This window comes from Sardina pilchardus, chromosome 6 (assembly GCF_963854185.1).
Source record: "Sardina pilchardus chromosome 6, fSarPil1.1, whole genome shotgun sequence".
NCBI classification, from domain to species: Eukaryota; Metazoa; Chordata; class Actinopteri; order Clupeiformes; family Clupeidae; genus Sardina; species Sardina pilchardus.
In genome coordinates this window covers 21,347,058-21,370,806 of record NC_084999.1, presented here as the reverse complement: position 1 = coordinate 21,370,806, position 23,749 = coordinate 21,347,058, and the positions used below count along the sequence as shown (strand labels likewise).

General features: G+C 40.2%; 2 protein-coding genes across 2 annotated transcripts; both read left to right on the top strand.

Annotated features, from left to right (window-relative positions):
* The first annotated feature begins 1,242 nt into the window (after window positions 1–1,242).
* On the top strand, window positions 1,243–7,349 carry LOC134083401 (carcinoembryonic antigen-related cell adhesion molecule 5-like). Its single transcript, XM_062539729.1, has 5 exons — window positions 1,243–1,258; window positions 4,175–4,477; window positions 5,104–5,382; window positions 5,986–6,243; window positions 6,869–7,349. The coding sequence occupies exons 1-5, from the start codon at window positions 1,243–1,245 to the stop codon at window positions 6,967–6,969; spliced, it is 957 nt and encodes a 318-aa protein (XP_062395713.1). The 3' UTR covers window positions 6,970–7,349.
* Window positions 7,350–9,008: 1,659 nt separating this feature from the next.
* LOC134082963 (hemicentin-1-like) lies at window positions 9,009–20,226 on the top strand. Its single transcript, XM_062539032.1, has 17 exons — window positions 9,009–9,243; window positions 10,577–10,867; window positions 11,380–11,658; window positions 12,174–12,437; window positions 12,695–12,973; window positions 13,189–13,437; window positions 13,709–13,987; window positions 14,406–14,663; window positions 15,058–15,333; window positions 16,151–16,402; window positions 16,660–16,938; window positions 17,034–17,285; window positions 17,775–18,047; window positions 18,229–18,480; window positions 18,799–19,080; window positions 19,256–19,489; window positions 19,677–20,226. Exons 1-17 carry the CDS (start codon window positions 9,186–9,188, stop codon window positions 19,772–19,774), a joined length of 4,155 nt encoding a protein of 1,384 aa, XP_062395016.1. The 5' UTR covers window positions 9,009–9,185; the 3' UTR covers window positions 19,775–20,226.
* The last annotated feature ends 3,523 nt before the right edge of the window (window positions 20,227–23,749 follow it).

Sequence of the window (23,749 nt, the reverse complement as noted above, 5' to 3'; positions counted from 1 at the left end):
TCTCAGCCTTCAGATATAGGCGGTACTGGCGCAGCTTCTCTAGAACCAGGGACACATGCTGGGCATGGCTAGGGAGGTCTGTGGAGTATATGAGGACATCATCAATGAAAACAATGGCTGTAGTCGTTAATGATATTTCAATGTTCTCCAATGTTCCCTGTTGCCTATACCATGCCAAGGATGAACTTGCAGAGAAACAAATAGTCTGGGGTAGGCTAACCCTATTCAGTCAAATGGTAGTAAGAGTGTTTGAAATCAGTGTGTTTGAATGCCACACATCTTCATCCGTACCATGGCACCAACAGTTTGTGGTGTGTAGTTAAGTTTGTGAGCTGGGATATTTGGAATTGAGAATCTGTCATGGCTATGTTGAACTCAGCTGACGTTGTTCACCACAGTATGGGGTCGTTTAAGGTGGTTTTAATACTTTTGCCATGGTATGCAAAGTATAGTTATGCAACAATACTATAGTTGTGCTATAGTACAGTTACAGGCAAAGTGACCTGCACAGGCCTTTGGGGAATATGTACAGTAATTGCTCCAGTTGTATCCATAAAGCTTTATAAGAGCTTTTGTTTTCTATCCTCAGAAACCAGTTAAGCAAACTATTCATTCTACTCTAGTGAATGAATGCTTTATCAAACAACCCCCGTCCTTTGTAGTTGGTTTGAAGGATAAAAATAAGTTCCCTGTATACACCACACCCAGGCATACCATTGTGTGTTCCTCTTTAATGGTTAAACCAATATTCCCAACCTTTGGGTCATAATGTTGACCGACTGGGCTTACAGCAAAGAGAACATGAAACAGTGTGTCCGAACAATGGGCACAATGTGACCAGTTCACCCACATTAGTGGTCACAGGCTGGAGACAGCACATGGTCGTCATCTGTGTCCTACAGTATGGCCGCTGTTGCAACAGCAGTGGTTCCCGGCAACCAAATTCTTGCAACAGTAGTAGTGCTTTCAGAGAATTGAGTACAATACAGGGAGGATTGGTCTATTTACTTTATGTGAATTAGTCAACAGTATGTGGTTGAATCAAGAGCAAGTGTTGGGAAATACAGTATGCCTTGTTAACAGGAGGAAGTCTGAATCATGTCTCAATGATTAATAGTGAAGCTGATGGGAGTGAAAAAATGTAATATTTACAAAGTAGTGATAAATAAATGATAAAGATGAAAAGCCAACATAAAATGTAGTGTTATACTTGCTGTGTGATATAATTTGTTTCAAGTAAGTATGGAGATGGGGAGGGGTAAGTAAGGTAAGTGAAATGTATTTTTCATAATATAAGTTCATTCTCTATAAAAGAAGGTTGTCATTATTTTGTCATATTTGTCATTATTATAAAAGAGGTTAGGAGTTTAAGAGTTGAAACCTCCACAAAGGCTATACAGCATATGCCCTGTCTGGCAAAGTTAACAAAATAAGTTTGTTTTTTATCTGATCTGCTCTCAAAAGCATGGGATCTTGGACCAACTCCAAACCACTCAACACACTTTCATGAAAATGCCGCCGGTAGTTTTTGCATATTAAAAACAGAGCTGTCTTGTACTCTCTCCACTGAACTCAAAAGTGAAAGAAAATCTTTGTCATGCCCTAAACACAGATATTTTAATCATATATAAGGGCCTGTGTTTAACCATTCACGTGAAGAGCAGAACCCTACTTTGTTTATGGTTTCACAGCCCAGGTTGATCTTGTATGGTTTCCATGGGTCACCTGAACAATAATGCCTGGAGGAGATGACAGACCTCTTGCAGAGAGGCTGTAATGTGCCTCTGGCAAACACCCTCCCGATGGGTCATTTGTCTTGTTGTGGACACACTGAGGTGTGCTCAAGTCGATACTGTGGCTTTGTGGACAATCCCAGTGATGATTATGGAGGGAAGGTGTGACTAAATTGCACTGACCCCTTCACTGCACTCACACACTGAAATGTCATGACTTTTTAGAATGACACAAATGACCATGTCATTACTTCAATTTTCCTTAGGTCGCTGGTTCGTCTCCGGCTCGAAGGAAGCCATGCTTTCTTGAATTTCCCCTTGGGGATCAATAAATCTATCTATATATCTATCTATATCTATTTTCTAGAGGCAACAGAGTAGCCCCTCACCAACTCTGACAGCACTTTTTCCACCATGTAATTCACATCAAAACCGCATCACTAGATTAGTCACTCAGACACTTCTCCCAGCACTTGCCTACAAAACAGTTTTAGTCAAAGATCCTTTTTCACACACACACACACAACAACCTGGAATGAGATCCCTGGCCTATCACATCAGAACCCTATCATCTTTCACACAATGCATACAAAATGCACACCTTCTCTTTGACAGCTACACCTGTGGCCACTGGCTTATTTCCATCACTGGTCGGATGCCCTCAGATCCTATCGTCCTTGGCTGTATGTTGTATGTGTATGACTATCGCGTTGTCTTTTTTCCTGTTTGACATCCTCAAATAAATGTCTTGTCCTGTTTGCTTTGTTGATATGATCTGTAACCATAGACTGTAAAAATCTGTTTAAAAAGACTGTTTTTTTTTTTGTTTTTTTTTTATCTGTAACTACATTGTTACTTTTACTCCTTTGTATATAAATGAAAGGACATCAAATTAAATGAATGAGCTAACAGCCTAACAAGTTGCACAGCTATGCACACTATTTAGAAACTGGAGCAAAAGGAAACTGCACACATGAAATAGACAGATGCTGCCATACTGGAGTAAACAAGTTCAATGTAAACAATAAAAAGGAAAGTTTCTATCACAGATTGAGTGGATTATCACACGAAACTATCTATCGCAAGAAACCATCCCACAATTGTTCTGCAAGCGCTTAGGCTACTTTAGTATATTAGTTATCCCCTAACCTGATCTGAACATTACAAATAATGCCTATAAGGATACTACATGTTTCCAAGATTCATATAGTATGGTCAAGAATATTTCTTTTTGTAGACAAAAGGGAAGGAGGACATCTCAGTGACTGTGAATATCTATTTCCATTGTAATAAAGCCAGTGTTAAGGTTTGAGAAAGTTTCAGTTCCCAAATGTCTGACCCAAAAGGAGATAAGCTTGTTATGTGTCCATCTCAATGGTTAAAGAAACACTAAGGGTCACCTGTCTGTTAACCTGTTGGGTCTTTTTAAGCCATGAAGTGTCAACTCTTTCCTTTGACCTCTCTACCACCTCCTCACATCCTCAGCATTCCAGGTGTCACTATGGGTCAACGATATGTCACTAATTGGCTATTTGACTCGAGACAACAACCCCCTCACTTAAGGTTGCCAAAGAGAAGAGAAATCCACAACATGCCTGTCTGATAATTAGAGTTCTAACGAGTTCTAAAGATCAGTTCAGCAGTGCTAATACAGTTGCACAGAAGAGGGGGGAAATGACAGTTTATGGCATGGGAAACTCCTTGCTATTAGCACAGTGTATTAGAAAAAGAAGAGGAAGCTTTATTTTTCTCCTGCTGTTGACTCTATTAAAGGGTAAGTGTATTTAACAGTAGGGAACTTAATATTTGATATTTTGTGGAAATTCAGCTGCTCTTTATTTCACAGGGGACATATGAATAGATTTGTGATTAGAATGTAAGGAAGTACTGAGGCTTTGATGTAGATATAGATAGATAGATAGATAGATAGATAGATAGATAGATAGATAGATAGATAGATAGATACTTTATTGATCCCCAAGGGGAATTTCAAGGTTGAAATTCAATGTTGGCTATATGACACAGAAGCAGTGACTGAGGGAAACGTTTATGTGATATGCTTTATCATCATTTGTTTACAGTGTCTGCACTTCACTAGTCTGTGTATCGCCATTTTGAGTAAATATCATAAGTGCCATTCATATAATCTATATGCCTTTCATTTCCTGGGTGTCGGCTTCTTCTGTTATCAGTTGATATCAGATCAGGACCTCCTTTGATGATAACTGACAAAACCCACTGCTGCTTGTTTGCATCAGTTAAGATTTTGCTAAAAAGCACTGAGGAGATCTGGCCCACTAGCCCAGAAAAAATATGTTGAGTGCACCTTGTGTATATTTGGTGCATACAAATAGATAAACTCCACTGAAAGTCAATAATGTCAAGGCAATGCATACATTTATGATGATGTCAATGCTAGAGTGCTGGTAATTTCTTTTCAGGACTGAACGGCATTGAGGTGATAGCTTCAGTGAACCCGGCACGTGTCGGGGAGAACGTGACCTTCCGGGCGATTCCTCCGACGGCCCTGCCGAGTGGCAGCTGGGCGGTGGGTGACCGTGTGCTGGTGGTAACGTGGCTCGGGGAGCAGCAGGCAGTGTTTCCGGGTCACGAGGGCAGAGCCAGGGTTAACATCAGCTCCGGCGACCTGCACCTGAGCTCCGTTAGTGTGGAGGACTCTGGCGTCTATGTGCTCCAGAGCAACGACCCGTCCCTCCGCGCCAACACCAGCCTGACGGTGCTCGGTAAAGTCTTACGATTAGGCTCATAAAATGGTCTGAGGGGAACCTGTGAGAACCTCAGAGAGCTGTGACTGCCAGTTCTTTAGAACTTTCTCGTTATGTAAGTTTTGTGGACTTGAGGGTTTAGCCAGAACAGGTTTTCAAGATTGGTTTATCTCAGCTGCAAATGGGTCAGAATTTTCACTTACATTAGTTGATCATCGTTTTCATGCAATGATGAAGAATCAGTATTGATGAAGAGCATTGCATGTCATACATACATTTCAAATTTCCCCTTGGGCATCAATGAAGTATCTATCTATCTAATTAGAGTGCAAAACCTTTTTCATGCCATACCAATTGACAAAAGAAGCCTGTCATTGTGTTATAATATTCTTCAGTATTGTAGTTAAATCTTTAAGCATTAATAATCACACAACAATGGACTGAATTAATTCATGTTCACCCACAGTTTCTGTGGAAGGGAACAACATGTGTATATCTGGCATCTTTCATCTTTATTTCACTCTCTGTTTCGTATCATTCATCTTTGATCTTTGATAATCATTATTTGCATAGTGTTCATTTGTTTATTGTGTGCTATTTGTTTATGGATGCCGGCCTAGTCTATTCCTGTGTCTTATCACCAGAGCCCATTGCCAATGTGACTCTCACTGTCAGGAACACTACGCTGGTGGAGTTCACCAGTGCGGTCCGTCTCACGTGCCTCGCCTCCGGCTCCTCAGTGTCCTTCCAGTGGGTCAACGGAAGTTCAGAGGTCGTGCGGAGGATGGGTGTTCTCCTGGAGGATGGCAACCGCACGCTCATCATTCAAAATGTCACTCGGTACGATGTTGGCCCATTCAGTTGCCATGTGAACAATGCACTTGGTAGTGCCACAAGTCACCTTATCCCCCTCCTGATCAGTTGTGAGTACATACATATGTACGCTATCAGCTATTTCTTTCAAAACATATGTATTTGTATTTTTCTTTTCATTTGTGGTATTACAATGACTATCAAGAGTAGTAAGCATGGGGGGGGGAGGCGGGGCGTTGTGGCACAACAGGCTACAGCGCTCATGCGTGTACGGGTCCGAGTGCCCATGGGGACCCAGGTTCGAGTCCGGCCTGTCGTCATTTCCTGATCCCACCCCATCTCTCTGTCCCACTTGCTTCCTGTCTCTCTCTACTGTCCTGTGAAGCAAAAAGCCTCCAAAATATACTTTTAAGAAAAAAAAAGAATAATGAGCTCAGATAAAGATTGTGTTACCCGATTGGCATAGTGCAATTTTGAAAATCAAGAATGTATGATCCATAATGCCCGTTGTTTAGATATGGATGATATATGAAGACATACTGTAAATAGTCTTCTTTTAGTCAGCAATGTTTACTGTTGTCATTCTCATATTACACTTATCATGTGTAAGTATAACAGATTGTCATCATGACATACACAAGTTATCTCACTTCAGCCACAACAAGTCTCCTTTTTCAAAAGACCCTGCTCTGAACCATGTGCTCCTCTGTCAGATGGACCAGAGGACATGAGCCTGGCCATGACGGGCTCCTTGCTGGTTGGCTCCAACCTGACCCTGTTCTGCAGAGCCAGCTCCCAGCCCCCAGCCCTCCTGGAGTGGCTCGTGGACGGGGAGTCACTGAACGCCACAGGCCAGGAGACGCTGGAGCTGGGCAGGGTTGAGGAGAGACACAGCGGGCTCTACTCCTGTAGGGCCTTTAACAACATGACCCTGAGGTGGTCAAGTGTCACCAAACGCCTCGTCATCAGCAGTAGGTGTTTGGATTTACATATGAATACATTTTAATATTTTTGCATGACCTTACCCAAGAGAGTTATTTTTCCCATCACTCGTTGGGATACCTGTTTATTTATGTGAAACATTGTCTTGGCATTATGCATATATTTGAATAGTGTTTGCAACCACGTTGTTAGTATACTATATGTGCTAAAGACCAAGGGAGAGTTAAAATGCTAACATTGCTGAAACACACCATTTGCAATATCTGGTTAGGGATTATAGCCTTAGCATTAGCTTTGTGATCATGCCAACAGACAAAAGTGTGTTTGATAAACTGCTACTGTTAAGTAATATAGAGACAATAATCTCCATCATGACTATCATCACTACTTTGGTGGTTGCTTAACAATGCTGTTGGGTTGCAAACACAGTCCTGTTTCTTTGAGGTGTGGCGCTTTATCATACAGTATACAGTACAAGGAATGAGAGTGTAAGAGGAATCCTCCAATTGAATCCTTCAATCTAATGCCTCCATCAGTGAAACAATCCCACTACCTGAGATCTAGCACAGAGATCTAGTTTACGTTGTACATCTGTCTTTGTCATGAAGACGTAGAAGCTGTTTGTCTTCATCTCCATGTTGTTTGTACCTACAGTGCCAGCACCTCCTCTGTCGAAAGCTCAGCCGTTGAAGATCGTAACCCTGTCATGGTTGTGTGTTTTGGCTGTGTCCCTATGGCTCTATTTGTCTTGCTGAGTATTCACAGTGGCACAGGTACAGTAACGTGAGCTTCGAAGTTGACATTTCTAACCAAGCCACCTTGTTTTGCGCATACAGCACATTTCTAAATCAACACTTTGAGGCGGATGTGGTTTTCGATGCATCACTAAGTATATTTGTACTGATAATTGTGCAAGCTTATAAAAAATACTGTTGGTATCTGAATGTATGCAATGGCTTGTGGCCTGTCTAGGTCATTCTTTCTGTGTTTGTTCCACCCTAGTGTGATGTCTCCAAGATTAGGAGGCCACATTTCTAAACTCCTTGAAAACAATGGAGCAATCGCCGATGATTTCACCGGTCATCCATAGTGTTACAGTATATTATGGTACAAGTTGGTGCCTCAATGGGTTCCGGTTTTCAAGATTATTTTCCATGTTTGGTCCAAAACCATGTGTGTAAACCATATAAAATATGTCTTAGTATACTTCAGTGAAAGTCACTGTATAATCATATACTTTCAATGTGATGTACTACTGTAACTTTTGTGCAATTCTATTTCCTGTTACTTTTGGTCTCACTCAGTTGGTGAGTTGTCTCAATGTATTTCATGTATCATAAATCATTTATGGAGTGCTTTTTAACTGATTGTATCAAAGTAGCTAAGACGAACACTACTCGGATTTACCACAAAATGTTCAAAACAAAAATGAAGAACAAATCAGATCGGTCTGTACAATTAAAAGTAAACAAGTCAAGTAAACAAGTCTTTCAAAGTCACATGATTCCATGTTGTCCTTGCACTGTCTGAATGAGTTGATTAATTTGTGATGTGCTGAGTCATTTCAGCTATGAAGGCATTTTTTTTTCCAAGGAAACAAAATTCCTAATACATGTATATGACAGCAGGCCCTCCAGGAAGTCAGCAGAACAAAACCTGCCGGAGTTGTGAACACAGACACTGCCTGCATCCACATGTTGCAACCAACAACAGTGACTGGCAATACCTTTGTTGTGTGCTTATCATGTGTCAGCTGAGTGGTTTTAGAATAGGTTACATCTGTCAGCACAGGTTGATTATTCTAGGACTGTTTTATAACCTGGTCACTCTGGCTTTCACATTCAGAGTTATTGATATTAATATGATTCGCAATACCTGCAAATGAATTGAGTTTTTGGTTTGGTTTCAGGGATTAGGGGGTTAAGGTGACATTTTGAGGGTCTTTTAGATACAAGATAAGATACAAGATAAGGATTAATCACTCGTTCTATAACATTATACAATCAAACTGTTTTCTCAAACTCTCTTTACATACCAGGATTTTAAGTGTTATTTGAATTGAAATACTGTGCATGACCAATTGTGTGAAGCTGTCTTTTTTTTCTATTTTACTATGAAAGTCCATCATGTACTGTATCTCATCTTAGTGAGGTAGCCACAGGCCCACACATAGTAAATGCTTTACCTCTCTGAGGGAAAAAAAGCATGGTTGTGTGTAAGTGAACGCTAAATATTTCTCAGTATGGATTTAGAATTACATCCATATATTCATTAACTTATTTTGGGTCCCCCAGTTACAAGTGTTTGTTCAGCACTCATTCACACCTCTGATTTCATCATAGTTCAGATCTTTGACACAGCCATAGGTCAAAAGCATATACTGTATGCCAAGTAACCTGAAATCCAATGAAGGGCAGCCTTAACACACAAGACAACAAGGAGCATGGGATCTTCGGCTGACTCACAGCCGACATTCAAATAAGAGAGCTAGGCTATTATCACAATACACAAATATGAGGTCAGTTCAATTGAACAACATTTATCCTCTCTGATTGGCTGATGCACATGCGTGGAAACTAAGCCCATTGGTCAGACTCATTCAGGTTTACTGTAAACCTCTGATGATGAGCACCCAGGCAAGCCCACCAAGCCCAACCCAGAGGTTGAGCTTAATGAATAATTAGAGGCAGAGGCCAAGTGTGCAGGTGTACTCATGGGTGGAGATGGACAGGAAGGGCGGGGTCTTCTTTTCTCTTTTTTTTTGCATTAACTAACCTACATGGTACGGCTGTCCCACAGTTAGTCCAGCGTACATGTTTGTTCAGAGACAGGGAGAGGGAGGGAGAAAGGTGGAGAGAGAGAGAGAAAGAATATTCTTATGATTGAAGCCTTTATTTTTATATTCTGCAAGAAAAAAAGGCATCAATTTTCTGCATAGGAAAAGCACTGGACACTTTTTCTGACCAGTCACATGAAGATGGAATATATAGTGCCCTTTGCACTATTCTTACATCTCTGCCTCGGCCAAGGTAATACAGTATGAGTTGTACATATTTTTATATATTGTTCAATATGAAATCTCCATAGCAACTACAGTTCAGTGTGTCAGGCCATATTGCAGTGTTAGCAATATCTCTGTTTCCATATGTGATTTTGGACATACTGTACACACTGATGGTCGGATGCATTTTAAATATTGATTGAACTTGCACCCTTAGTAAGTCTAGTCAAGTAGATACAGTAATAGGGCTCCTGAAATATTAACATTTAGGATAAGACTTTCAAGACTTTTTAAAATGTATACATTAACCCTAGTGTAGCCGGATACTTTCTGTCTGAAGGGATTTAATAAAAAACAAGGTCATGACTCCTTTGATCATTTGAAGTGATAATTTGAAGAACACAGTCAGCCCAGGGTCCCTTAATTTCACTTCAATCATTAAACTTCAACATTTGATCAAACACAGCTGGGTTTGCAATGTCCTTGGAAAACCAAGGGGACACCCCTGCCCCTGTCAAGTTCATAATGGAAGCTACAGGGAGTACTAGATTATAGTCAGTTTACTTGTGTAATGTCGTTCAATTTTTGGGGGGATTATGAAAACTATATATTTTTGGAATCCTTAGAACCTGACGAATCAGGAAATTTTTGTTTGACAATTTTAAGAAGTCATTAAAGCAGTCATTTTGGGTCTTGAAAATGGTGTACTATTGCATTAAAAACGCCATATACAGTATAATGCTATACTGGTAGATAGGGTTACATTTTAAACTTTTATGTATCACCACAAAACTTACCCAGTTATTCACTTACATTAAGACAAGATTTTTTTTTATTACAAGTTTTCTGAAATGTAAAGTTTAAATATGCAAATGAATATGCAAATGAGGCTTAATATACTGAAATGGGCGTTAATTTGCCAAACTTCCAAACCTGACATGTACATATAATAGTAGCTATCCTTTATGGAGGATTAAGGTTTAAGCCCTTTATTATTAAAATACTTAATAGTTCCTGATAAAAAAGTAACTATTAAGTATTTAAAAACAATGGCAGAAAACGCCTTCATTTATGTATTCCTCAATCAAGAACCTTCTCAATGCTGCTGGCTGTGGAATTGACTGTTTACCATGATACAAGTTTTAAAAAAAAAAAACCTGGTGGGTCTTATGAATAAGCAGGGCTATTGTGTGGAAACAGCTCTTGCCAATGCTGTGGTAGAAAACACAAAACACTTTTAACAGCAGCTGAACTCAAGGCCCAGAATTGCAACTCGGTGAGCATTGCTATCATTGTGTACATAACTGCAATGGTATTAAAATTGCCACCATTAAATCTCTCTTCTGTTTATGCTCTCACAGTGGTGGTGCCTCCAGACACTCCTACCGCCATAGAAGTGGGGCAAAATGTGACCCTGAGGGCCAATCATAGCCATACTATACTAGCTGGAACATGGAACTTTGAGACCACAACAATAATATTATGGTACCCTGGCAACGAATTGCCCACTCCACAATATGACGGAAGAATTGTATTTAATACAAGTGATGCTTCCCTGACTCTAACATCTCTCCAAGTTGACGATTCAGGAGATTATGGCTTAAATGGACTGGACCCCGTATTTCAACGGCAGTTTGTTTTGTCAGTTCAAGGTGAGGAGTCACCAAACGTTTCTCCCTTGTCTTCCCTGTGCTTGTCTCTGACTAACCTACAGTACACATTCACACATTCATTTAACCCAACAATACAGCTACTATACCATAGCGGAGCTGAGACTTCTTTCACAGTGTTTTCTGTTGACGGTTGCGCAGAATGCTCACATAGACAGACATGATGAAGCAGGTGTAGATAGTGTATGTTTATGAACAAGGTGACCTTATCAGTAAGGGTCAGGAAAACAGACAAAGCAAAGAGAAGAGAAGTGAAAATAATTACCATGTCAACCAAGTAAAACCAATAGGCTACATTTGGTCAAATTCTATATTAACTCTCCAAAGTAGATGCCAAATAATTTGATAGAAAACAATTGACATAGTTTTTGTTTACACTCAGGGGCAACACATTTTGTTCTATATTTTCCATTCTGCATGCCTAATGAAAAATGTAACAATGTAACAACATATAGTGACATACTCCCATGTGTTCATGTTCCCCCCATTACCAGAGCGAATCTCAAATGTGACCACGACGGTGTCTAAAACCAATTTAATCGAGATCAACGACACTGTCACTCTCAGCTGTTCTGCCTCTGGAACCCCTCTCAGGTTCCTGTGGATCAACGGAACATCTGTTGTAACAGCCAGCGAACAGATCAAATTCAGTGAGGACAACAGTGTCCTCACCATCATGGAAGTGACTAGATTTGATACAGGGCCATTCTCCTGTAACGTGTCCAACAACATAAGCCATGACGCGAGCTTGACGCCCACCCTCAACATCAGCTGTGAGTATTACTAACTGTGAGAAACTGTGAATATTGATGGCAGGCAGCAAACACGATTAAGAAATCTACCTTATCACAGAGCATACACTGAATGCTAGCCTTTTTATGGGTTTGAAACAAGCCAATGGGACATTACTTTGAGGTATAATATCTCTCATTAATGCCTCCTGTAAAGCAAAACACTTCCGACCTTCAGCCATGTGGCACAATCTCAAAGGCTTGTATGGAGATGAAAATGGTTTTATTTCGGAAGATTTTGATAGTGATATAGACAGGCTAAAGTTAGTGCACAGCCTAATAGAGATCAATGGACCCATTCAAATATTATTTTGATTCAATGCAAATATGAGGGAAGGTATTGAAGGTATTTGCTGCACGTATGGAAATGTGTGTCTCCTAATAGATGTGTTGCAAAGCATTAGGCCAGGACACTAACAAAGCTTTTTCTTATTGTTTATACAAAGTTATCATTGTTTTTCATGCTCAAAACATCTGTATGTCTGAATTGTTCACAGATGGACCGAGTAACCTCATGTTGGAGGTAGCCCCATACAAGATGGCATATATCTCTGGGTCCAATGTAGATCTCACTTGCTCTGCTGATTCCAAACCGGCAGCTTCATATGAGTGGCTGTTTAACGATATATCACTGAACAAATTTGGAGAGAACCTCGAACTCACCGATTTAGAGATGAGTGAAACTGGCCAGTACACATGTCTGGTCCACAACAGTGTGACTTCTAGATATGAACAAATCTCCAAATCACTCACCATTGTTGGTAAGGATCATCACAACCACACTTGACCTAAATATATTCAATGACCAATATTAATATTGGTCAAAACATTTAACATTATATCATGTTTTATTATTTGCATTATTCAGTATATTCATTATATTATTCATCACAGCACCTTTAAATTATATTTTCAGGTTGTTTGGCAAAGTGAATGACATGAGGTGCTAAAGATATGGAGATTTTGGAATAAATCAGTAACCAACTGATAATCTTATATTTCAACATTTTTATTCCAGACCCAATATCATCTGTGGTGGTAAATGAAGTGGGCAGACCTCCCATTCTGAACATGACATTCACACTGAGGTGTGATGTGATTGGGCCTCATGTGGACTCCATTCACTGGATGAAGGACAATACTTCCCTTTCTCCTGACAACAGCATCTCCATCTCTCACGACAACACAACATTAACTTTCACATCAGTTGAAATGTCAGACAATGGAATGTACTGGTGCATGGCCTTCAATCCTGTGAGCAACAACACGAGCAATGAGTACAAGCTGACGGTTAACTGTAAGTCTCACCCTGTCCCAAGCCATGAGATGGTTTACTCATGTTTCACTATAGTCTATGATGCTCTGTTTACTTAGTTGAAATGTCTTTACAAAAGGGGCCTTACTCGTTTGTAAGCCAAATTAGTAAATGTAACACAAATGTTTTCAATTGTATGAACTCAATACATGTCAGTTTCTTGCTATTTCCTATTATCTGTGTCCTGTATTCTACAGATGGACCTAAGATGCCCGTCATTTCGGGACCCTCCATCATCGCAACAGCAGACAACTTAATGCTTACTTGCTCTGCTGAATCTGAACCACCCAGTAATTTCACCTGGTACTTTGATGACACTGTAATGATGGGCCCAGACTACAAACTGGACTCCGTTAGCTTGAGCAACAGTGGAAACTACACCTGTTCAGCTCATAATGACATCACAAATATCACTAAGATGGTCACCAAAGAAGTCAAAGTCATCCGTAAGATCTTTTTTTTTCTCTCTCTAATTTCAGACTGCCTTCTAGAGGTTATCATGGCACCCTCATGGTAGTCATGGTTTGTGACAAACAAAGTCTTCCTGCATGTCCTGATGAAAATAAAACTGCTTCCAGTAAAGTCACAGTTGTGTTATATAGTTGATGACACCTTTGCTAGGGAATCATGTGTTTAGTAAATAATGCCTCTCGGCATAGACCATGAGGGTGAAACTGTGTGGTTTCGCTATCAACTGGTCCCTCCCTGTATTTGCAGACCTCATAAGCAGTGCCACCATCAAAATCACTGGAAATCCTCCTGTCGACCACAAGCTTTTTGTGCTGACCTGTGACGCTGTTGGCACTGTTTATGAACGCGACTGGATGATGGATGGCATGGCTCTCAACCTGAACATGAGTCGCATGAACCTCTCTGATGACAACAGCATGCTGACCTTCGACCCCGTGCTGAAGTCAGATGATGGAAACTACACGTGTATGGCCTCCAACCCTCTGAACAACGATACTAGCCCCATGTTTTCCCTCAAAGTCAACTGTGAGTTAGCAGATAAACCCTATTTTTCAGTTAAGAAGCTTACAATATCCATGATGTGATGTTATCCACACACTAAAACTCTTCTATTTAATCCTTAGTCCAATCATTTAACTGATTTAACAGATTTAATTCAGAGTAATAAAAATGCCCCTCTACAGTTTTCTCAGTGCACTGCACTGGTAGTGAGTCAAACTGTAAGTGTAACTAATGTGTTCAGAACAAGGGGAATATGGAAAGCATGCAACGCAGTGGTGGGGAGATTGAGAGCACCTGAGCACCTGAGCATTAATTACATAAATGGACTATTGGCATGTTTTATTTATTTATTTCTAATCTATTCTAAATGCTAGTCAAAGACAGGTGTGAGCTTATTGTGATGGTGGTGATGGTGATATTAATACGTTGTTGTGTTCCGCAGATGGACCTAAGATGCCTGTCATCACAGGCCCAATGGGGCCTGTCAAGACTGGCTCCAATGTGACCCTCAACTGTAACGCAGACTCCAAACCTCCCAGCAACTATACCTGGTACTTCAATGATGGAAACATGATGGAAAGTGGCTCGATGTATGTGATAAATGAAGCCACACCATCCGACAGTGGGATTTACACCTGTGTTGCCATGAATGATGTCACCAAACAGAATAGCAGCGCTGTCAAAGAGCTAGAGGTTATTGGTGAGTAATAATATGCCTGTATCTCCTCTTTTCTTTTTACTGAATTGCACTGACATGACACAAATTCTTCAATGCAGCTTTAATTTATCATTACAATTGTAATCAACAGCAATTGATTCTCCATTGAATTGGTCCCCTCTAAACAGATGCTTAGACTCAGAGTTACAGCTGACTAGTTCTCAGCTGAAAAAAGTGTCATGGAAATGAAACCAGCAACCCCATCCAGTGTCTCTAACTGAATACTGAATAACATGGGATGCTTTAACACAGAGCAGTTTCAGCACTCCCCAAAACAAAAACGATATGTGAAAAAAAGATAATATATATTATATGTGTGTGTGTGTGTGTGTGTGTGTGTGTGTGTGTGTGTGTGTGTGTGTGTTTGCTTCCTCAGATCCAATCTCAGCAGTCCTGATAATGAAAGGCGAGCCCCCCATACTTAACATGACGTTCACCCTGACCTGTGATGTGACTGGGCCTGTGGAGTCCATTCACTGGATGAAGAGCAGCGACTACCTGCAGACGACAGAGGACAACAGAATATCCTTCACTGACGGAAACAAAACGCTGACATTCAGTCCAGTGATGCACTCAGATGATGGGGACTACAAGTGTTCAGCCTCTAATGCTGTCAGCAACAAAAGCTCCAACTTCACACTGAAGGTCAACTGTAAGTAGCCAAAGACAGGAAAAAATACTTTATGAGGAAAAAACTTAGTGTTACTTTTTGACTACTGCAGTATGCATATTGGAAGGATAAATGAATAAAGAAGACAAAGATAAAAAAATTTATCGGGATAGATTTATGCAATTGCTGCACACAAAAGTTCAGAAAAGGTTTATCAGAAGTCAGGTCAAGTAGGTTTTATTGTAATTTCAACCGTATACAGATACAGAAAAACTAAAAAGCGTTATAACAGGACCATGGTGCTAAATAAAAAAAGAAAAACAGTGCTCTCAGGACACTAAAGTGCACATACTGTACATTACAAACGGTTTACATAATGTCCAGACATTGAAGGAAGTGCAGTACATTTAGACAAACATTAGACAGAGCAACAGACAGACTTAAGCCCGGCGCCCACCGGACACATACGCGGCGCGCCAGAACACCACTGAACGGCGTGTCCGGTGGGCGCCAGGCTTTAAACTGCAAACAGCCACAGCATAACAGACTTGTCAGCATAACAAACTTGTTTATGGACAAGTACGTATAAGAGTGTCTTTGAATAAAAATGAGGTGTGGCTCCTTTTGATTTTGTAACACTAACATTTTATTCTTGTTAGATTAGTTGTTGGATTACACACAGGGAAATTGTCGTTCATGTGTAACACCTCAGGAGATCCTGAAATAATTTCAAATATGTGTGCTCAGAACTCAGAAGTCCAGACATTGCTTTGAGATTAAGTTATTGCAATTAAGGTGCACAGTGCACCCCTGTACGGTACATTTCATACATAACTCAGTTGCATTTTTGTCTTCTCAGACGGACCTGATAACGTCACTATATCTGGGCCATCCACCCTGTCCACGGGATCCAATGTAACCTTCACCTGCGATGCCTCCTCTTGGCCTGAAAGTAGCATCAGTTGGTTCTTCAATGGGTCTGAGGTGGAAATGAGCTCAGTGTATAAAAAATACTCACTCAGCCCTGCTGATAGTGGGGAGTACAGCTGCACTGCACACAACAACATGACTGGCCGCTCCAGCTCAGTCACTAAGATGCTGACAGTCATTGGTGAGTCTCTCATCTCATATAAAAAGATCACAAGGGAAACATAGAGAATACAACTCAAATACTTAAATAAAGTATTTCAAACATTGATATTTTAATTAAGTAAGATACTCATAATGATTGTGTGTGTGTGTGTGTGTGTGTGTGTGTGTGTGTGTGTGTGTGTGTGTGTGTGTGTGTGTGTGTGTGTGTGTGTGTGTGTGTGTGTGTGTGTGTGTGTGTGTGTGTGTGTGTGCATGCGTGTGTGTGTGTATGTGCAGATCTGATATCAAATGTTATGGTGAATGAAGATGATGGATCCCCCATACTGAACATGACATTCATCCTGAGCTGTGATATGACTGGGCCCGTGGAGTCCATTCACTGGATGGTTAACAGCAGCTCCTACCTGCAAGCAAACGACACAATCTCCTTCTCTAATGAGAACAAGACGTTAACTTTCAAACACGTTGATCACTCTGACAACGGAAATTACCAGTGTGTTGCCATGAATGCTGTGAGCAAACTAAACAGTTCTGAGTACATACTCATGGTCAATTGTAAGTATAATGTAGAGGTAAAATACAGTCGTGGTGTGTATATGATCAGAAAGAAAGAAAAATACCATTAACTTTATTTCAAACTTTCCACACAGATGGACCATGGGATACTGTTATCACTGGGCCACAGAATGCAAAGTCTGGATCAGGTGTGACATTTCACTGTTCTGCTACCTCCTTGCCCCCTAGTGTCTACAGCTGGTACTACAATGGATCAATGGTTGGAGAGGGTGCACTGCTGGAGCTGTTTAACCTTACCTTGAACAAAAGTGGAGAGTACACCTGCAAGGCTCACAACAACAAAACAAACATGAGCAGCTCTGTCTCCACACACCTACGGGTAATCAGTGAGTATCAAATGGCAATTTATTCACTTTGTTGGGATATTCCAGTAGCCAACATTTTTGTGCTGATGCTACTTGTGTTTCTGGAATGTAGCAAGAATATTAACTATATCCAAAAAGTGATGATATAAATAAAATGTATTCCTTTAAAAGTCATTTAACAGGTTTTTGTTATAACAATATATTTCTATCATATTTATTCCTGACCATAAACATGTGCATGACCTCTATAGTGACTTCAGGTTGTAACCTTTTGCAAATATCGCTGGCATGATTTACTGTAGATACTGTAGACTGAGGTTTTCATGCTTCCACTCATATTATTTCCATTGTTTTCAGAAGCCAGGGTGGCACACAGAACCCACAATCTAAAAACAAAAATGCTGTTTTGTTAGTTTCTCCAGTCTGTCCCTGGAGGATCCTGATGTGTGCTGTGCACTATTCATTATTTAAAAAAATCTCTAATATATCTAATACCTAATTTCTTTACAGCCCCTCTGACAGTAGTTACAATTGAGACTGAAGGTCAGCTACCAATACTAGGCAAATCATTTAAGTGTAACTGCAGTGCTAACAGTGAGATCACGTCCATTTACTGGATGAAGAATGGGAGCCTGAGCTGGAATGGCACAGTGTCCCTCTCTGAGGACAATGTCACCATGACCATAGACTCTGTGACGCATGATGACGATGGAGAATATCAGTGCACAGCCCAAAATGATGTCAGTAACATGACCAGCTCGGTGTATGACCTCAGAGTAAACTGTGAGTGGAGTAAAAGGCTCATTGCAAAATATGTTGTAATTTGACTTTTCTTAAATTGTAAATACTGTACATCCTATATTTTGTTCAGTTACAGTACAGACATCACTCTTGTCCTCTTTTCTTAATGAAACACATAATCAGGTCTACAATTCTACAATGTTCTCTTCTGTTTATTTGACAGTTGGGCCGAAGAATGTCGTCATCTCTGGACCTAAGCTTGCAGAGACAGGAGCAAACGTGACATTCAACTGCTCTGCCACCTCATGGCCCCCAAGTAGCTTCAGCTGGTACTTCAATAGCTCTTGGGTGGCTAAAGGCTCCAGCTACACAACTGAGCCACTGGCTTTAGATGGCAGTGGGGAATATACTTGCATGGCACACAACAATGTCACAGAACTTAACAGCTCTGCCTCAATAGAGTTAGAGGTCTTCAGTGAGTACAGTATGTGTTAAGATATTTGGAGAACTGTTCGGTTTCGGCACAGTGTTTCTCAATTCAAAGATGTTGTGGTGGGAGTGCTTTTATGCTGTGATCAATCAGCTCTTCAATTGTTTCCAAGTTCTTGTATCTAAAAATGTTGTGTAGCAAATTGATATTGACAGGTGGGGAATTTGATGGCAAATCAGCAGGTTCATAGCAAAGTGCACAGAACATTCTGTTTGCCTTCTACTGTTTTAAACACTATAACCAGATTATTCATTTGACTGCACTGGACAAAGAATTAACAAAGCGTTTTTTTTTTTTTCACAGTTGCCCCAACCCCTATTGTGGTGAAGCCAAAACCGGTCATTCCCATGGACTCTGAAGACTTCTCGCTCTACTGTGATATTGCTGGGCCATACAACAGTATCCAGTGGTATAGGGATAGTCGCGCCTTGATCTTCAACAACAGCATCATGCCTACCATCTCCAACGACAGCACCACTGTGTCTTTCAAACCCCTCAAGAGGGCAAACGATGGGAAGTACCAGTGTGTGGTAGAAAACGTTGTGACACGGCATTACAGCGAATCCTACGACCTTCGTGCCAGCTGTGAGTGATTCTGATGATCCCTTCCTATTCCCTTCAATTATCCACTCATTCCCTACAATTCATACCTAAATCCAGATGAAGAATGGTATTAGCAAATCAATTCAGATCAGTCCTATACTCATTTTCTTTCATTTTTAATGGACTCAGTTGACTTATTTACTGTTTCTTGTTTCAGATGGCCCAAGTGAGGTGGTCATCAGCATTACCACTGAGAACCCCTTCACTCTCACCTGTAAGGCTGACTCTCAGCCTCCCAGTGAATTTGAGTGGAGCGTTGATGACGAGCCAAAAGGAAACGGCAGTTCGATTGAAATGACGCTCTTCGCTGCACTTATGCTTGAAACAATTACCTGCAAGGCCACAAACCCACTGACCAACGAGACTGTTACAGCCACCTTTGAAATACCAGGTAAGCATTGTCAGGGTTGAAAATAAGATTTTTTTTTTTCTTTCAAGGGGCCATGGTTGGCTCTAACATGGGGACTTACTAAGACAACATTAAGATAACTATACTAACCAAAGCACAATATTTCCCCCCAACAGCAGTACACTGTATTGATGTTACGCCACTAACCCCTGTCCTCCTTCTCTCCCAGATTTGAGTGCTGCTCCTCCTCTCCAGTCTCGGGTTGACCTGACCCTCACAGTCCTGCTGGCTCTTTCCCTCTGCCTGCTGGGGAACAGGTTTTATTAAACCCTTCCATTTAAAATTATCATCTCCACTTCCCACTGTTTAGCTACATTGTCTTCTTTTTACGTCAGATTGGACATTGATGAGGCAACCCAAATGTGTCTGGTGATCTTTTGTATTAGATTAACATGTATTTATTAACGCATACTGCCTCAGAGTTCAGTGCGTAAGATATAGTTATGTTGCAAATGTGTGCCTACAACATGTAAAAGAAGCAATTGTGCACAACTGAAAAATTAGGCATTTGAATGCAGCAAAAATCAAGAATATATTTTATTCAATATATATCTTTTAATGCCGTTTCAAAAGTGAAGTTTAGCTTTATTTATACTAATCTTATTTATGAAGGGTTAACTGTTCTAATAACATGATGCACTTTATTGCTGAAAGAACTCTACATGTATGCCTAGACCCTTCAATACCTTTCTTTCTTAATAAAAGCATATATATTTTAATCTGAGCTACTTCTGTCCATTTTGTTTGTGAAATAACACATGGTCACTTAGCAACAGAATCCCAGTCACATTAAATGGGAATGGGAATTTTATCCACTGGCAATACACCGTCATGTTTCAGTTTACGGCATTTAGCCACATATCGAATCCCTTTCCTCAGGCACTCCTTGATCTCCGACTCTGAGAGGTCCTTGAGACGTCCTGAGTAAGAGGACATTGTATGAAAGAATAATACTGTAGTATTAGAGATGTAACTAAAACTTAAAACATTCTGTAACGGGAGGGGTGGGGGGTGGGAGGGCTATGGTTTACTTTGAATTTTATTTGTATATGCATTAATAAATACCAAAAATAAAAGTTATAATATATAATATTATATATTATGTTTTATATATATATATATATATATATATATATATATATATATAAAACATTCTGTAACAATTGGTTCTTACAGGACACATATTTGATCATGAATAAATCATAGGGCAAACTATACTTACTTCGGTTATTTTTACGATTTGTCCTCGGGGGTGACTGACAAGTACAGCGCGGGTTCACAAAGTCATTCCTCTGCCCTGATGGATACAGTACATGTCACAAAACTATGGAGATCAAAGACTTACAAAGACAAAGAGACAACTTTGATTGCAAATGCTGGAATCTCATATTTTTGGAGTAATGCACTGGCTCATTTAGTGAGATCTTGAGTGATCCTTCCTCACACACTACAGCATGCACCTACTATACAGTACATTCATTTAATAAAGCAAACATTCTGTCAGCCATGCACTAAAATCATACAGATAACTGGTTTAATCAAAGTAATTGTTACAGGAAGGACAAAATTGACACATTCCATCACTATATACTATACTCACTGATGCAGTTGCATGAGTGTCCACGAGACTTTGCACCTCCACCACTGATTTGCGCCATAGCCTCAGAACCCTTAGATCTGGATGCTTAAGCAAGAATCAAATAAATCAGTAATTAATAAGTATTTCAGTAATTTACCTTTTCTTCTGGTTCCATCCTCCCTGCATTATTTCTCACAAGCAAACTATGCACATCTGAACAGCAGTGAGCTACTTACTCTCAGACTGTCCTACTGCAGATGCGTCTCCTTGCTCCCTGGTCTCAGAACCTGGTGATCCATAACAAAAAATCATTAAACATTACCACACACATTCTCAAGTAAGCCTAAATGGACACACATCTATTAATATAGATATGTCAATATGCCAAATGCAGCAACTTTGTATCTTTTAGATATACAGCATGGAAGGCACATATGCAAATTATTTGCAGCAAAAATAATTGACTATACACCAGCATCATAGCAAGGCAAATGACAGCATTCAAATGGGTACCTTGAGTCTTTTCCAGGGTCACCAGCATCACAGACAGGAGCACCACTAACATTCCTTGCTTCATTTTGATGTTTAGGTGGATAAAAAAAATAATCAGTGTGTGCAGTATTATAGTTTATAACGTATCAGGCCAGACACACAGAGATGGTGCAGATTCTGTTAAGCAATTGCCACCAGTGGAATTTACAGGGGAGTTTTATAGGAGCCTCATGATAGACATGCTCCATTGGCCAAATCGAGCCCCGCTCAGACTTGCTCCCTGGTATCCCCAACTTGACGTGACTATCTGCTCCTGCTGAGATGATGAATGATGCCGGCGTAGAGGAGAACATAATAAGATTTCAGTTAGATCAGCCTCTATCCTTAAGACAACGCTAAAATGTCTTTACCCGCATCAGAACAATGAAGAAGTGTTCTAGCAATCACCACCTCCTCCTCCTCCTCCTCCTCCTCTTCCTCCCTCCAACGGCTCCGTCATGGTATGAGGACATGACAGAAAACGCAAATACTCCTGCCGCAGGTCTGGCCTTTCTGGGTCATCTGCTGTTCCACAGTGTGCTGGAGACTGCTGCAGGCATGTTGAGGTATGCCGGTTGGATAATGGCTGCTCACATTCGAACAGAAACAACAGTGATACAATTCAGTAGCCATGGCCATGACCGATGTTCTTTCTCATGACTAAAATGTACTTCTAAAATGTTTTAAAATAGCTTAACTCATTGGTTCTGATTCTGAATACCTGAATACAATTGTCATACATTGATCCCCAAGAGTCCAATTGTTCAAGTGACACGTAATATGACTATGCAACATAACAATCTGATGTTTAAAAATGATTTAGAATGTTTTAATGATTTATGTTTAAATGATTTATTTAATGGCCGTTGTATGGAAAATACCTTTTGACGCACACCTTCTCTCATCTACACAGAACAATGAATCATTAACTAAAAGATGTAAACAACCAGAAGTCTTACTTCATTTGTTTTCATTTTTTAATCTTAATGTTTATCGCTAATATCAATCACTAATATCAACAGTCTTGTTTATTAAAAATTAATATACCTTCTCCTAATTCTACTTATGAATCTTGATTTCAAAATAAATGTCTATTGATGAGTACATGACAATACAACTTGAACTTTATGTATCAAATATACTGTAAATTATGAGTCATAGAGAATTATTCACTCAAAGAGAATACCATTTTTTACACATTTAGTCACAGAAAGAGTGTCTGGGTGGTCCAGAGGTCTGCCTTTGACCTGGAATCAAATATCACCAGACCTTCACGTTTGTTCTCCGCATCAACAAAACTTGGCATGGCTGCCGCTCACCTGCATATTCCGCCTTATTTTGCTGTGGATCATCTGAATGTCATCATTGCTGCATGTAAAAGGTTTGAGAAGCTTTGTTGCCAGCATTCTGTCTGAGGAGGAAGTCAGCATTACTGTTGTTGATGTCCTGCTAAATACCGTTGTGAACAGAGCATGTCCACTCATCCTTTTAGTCCTCCAGTCGAGTGTTCCAGATGTGCATCACGGGGACGTCTTTTGGTAAATCATTCTTATTGTTCTCAAGATCATTTTTCATGAACAGGGAGATAAAACACTCTTGTTTTCCTGTAAAATAATATCAGGGGTAACTGAGCACTCCTTCAGGTTATTTTGACAATAAGTCAAGTTTGTATAGCTCTTTTCACTTCATAGCACTGTTGTTACAGCGTTTGTACATGAATGTCACCTACACTATTTGACCCTTTCTTTGGTCAGTGGTCTCACTCATTAGCGTATTTCATTGCTACACTATCAGTGAAAATATCTGCAAATATCTACAGTACATACCTTCAGACTCCTGCCTGTTCATGTTTTTTACTCTATCTCAATCTCTGATTGGCACTGTCCTGATATTTTGCCAATGTTTATCTTCATGCCAGTGCAGGACTGGGATGTCCCTTCACCGCTGTACCAATGTGGGCATGTTCCCTGACAAAGTCAGAGAGAGATTTGAAAACAGCTGTAAGAGTGATACAAATACATGCAACTATGGATTCTAACTGGCTCAGTGTTATATGCAAGCCATTGGAATAAACCATCAAAAGAGTATTGTAAAAAGCTGACCTAGTTTAAACTGTTTTCCCTTCCTAAATG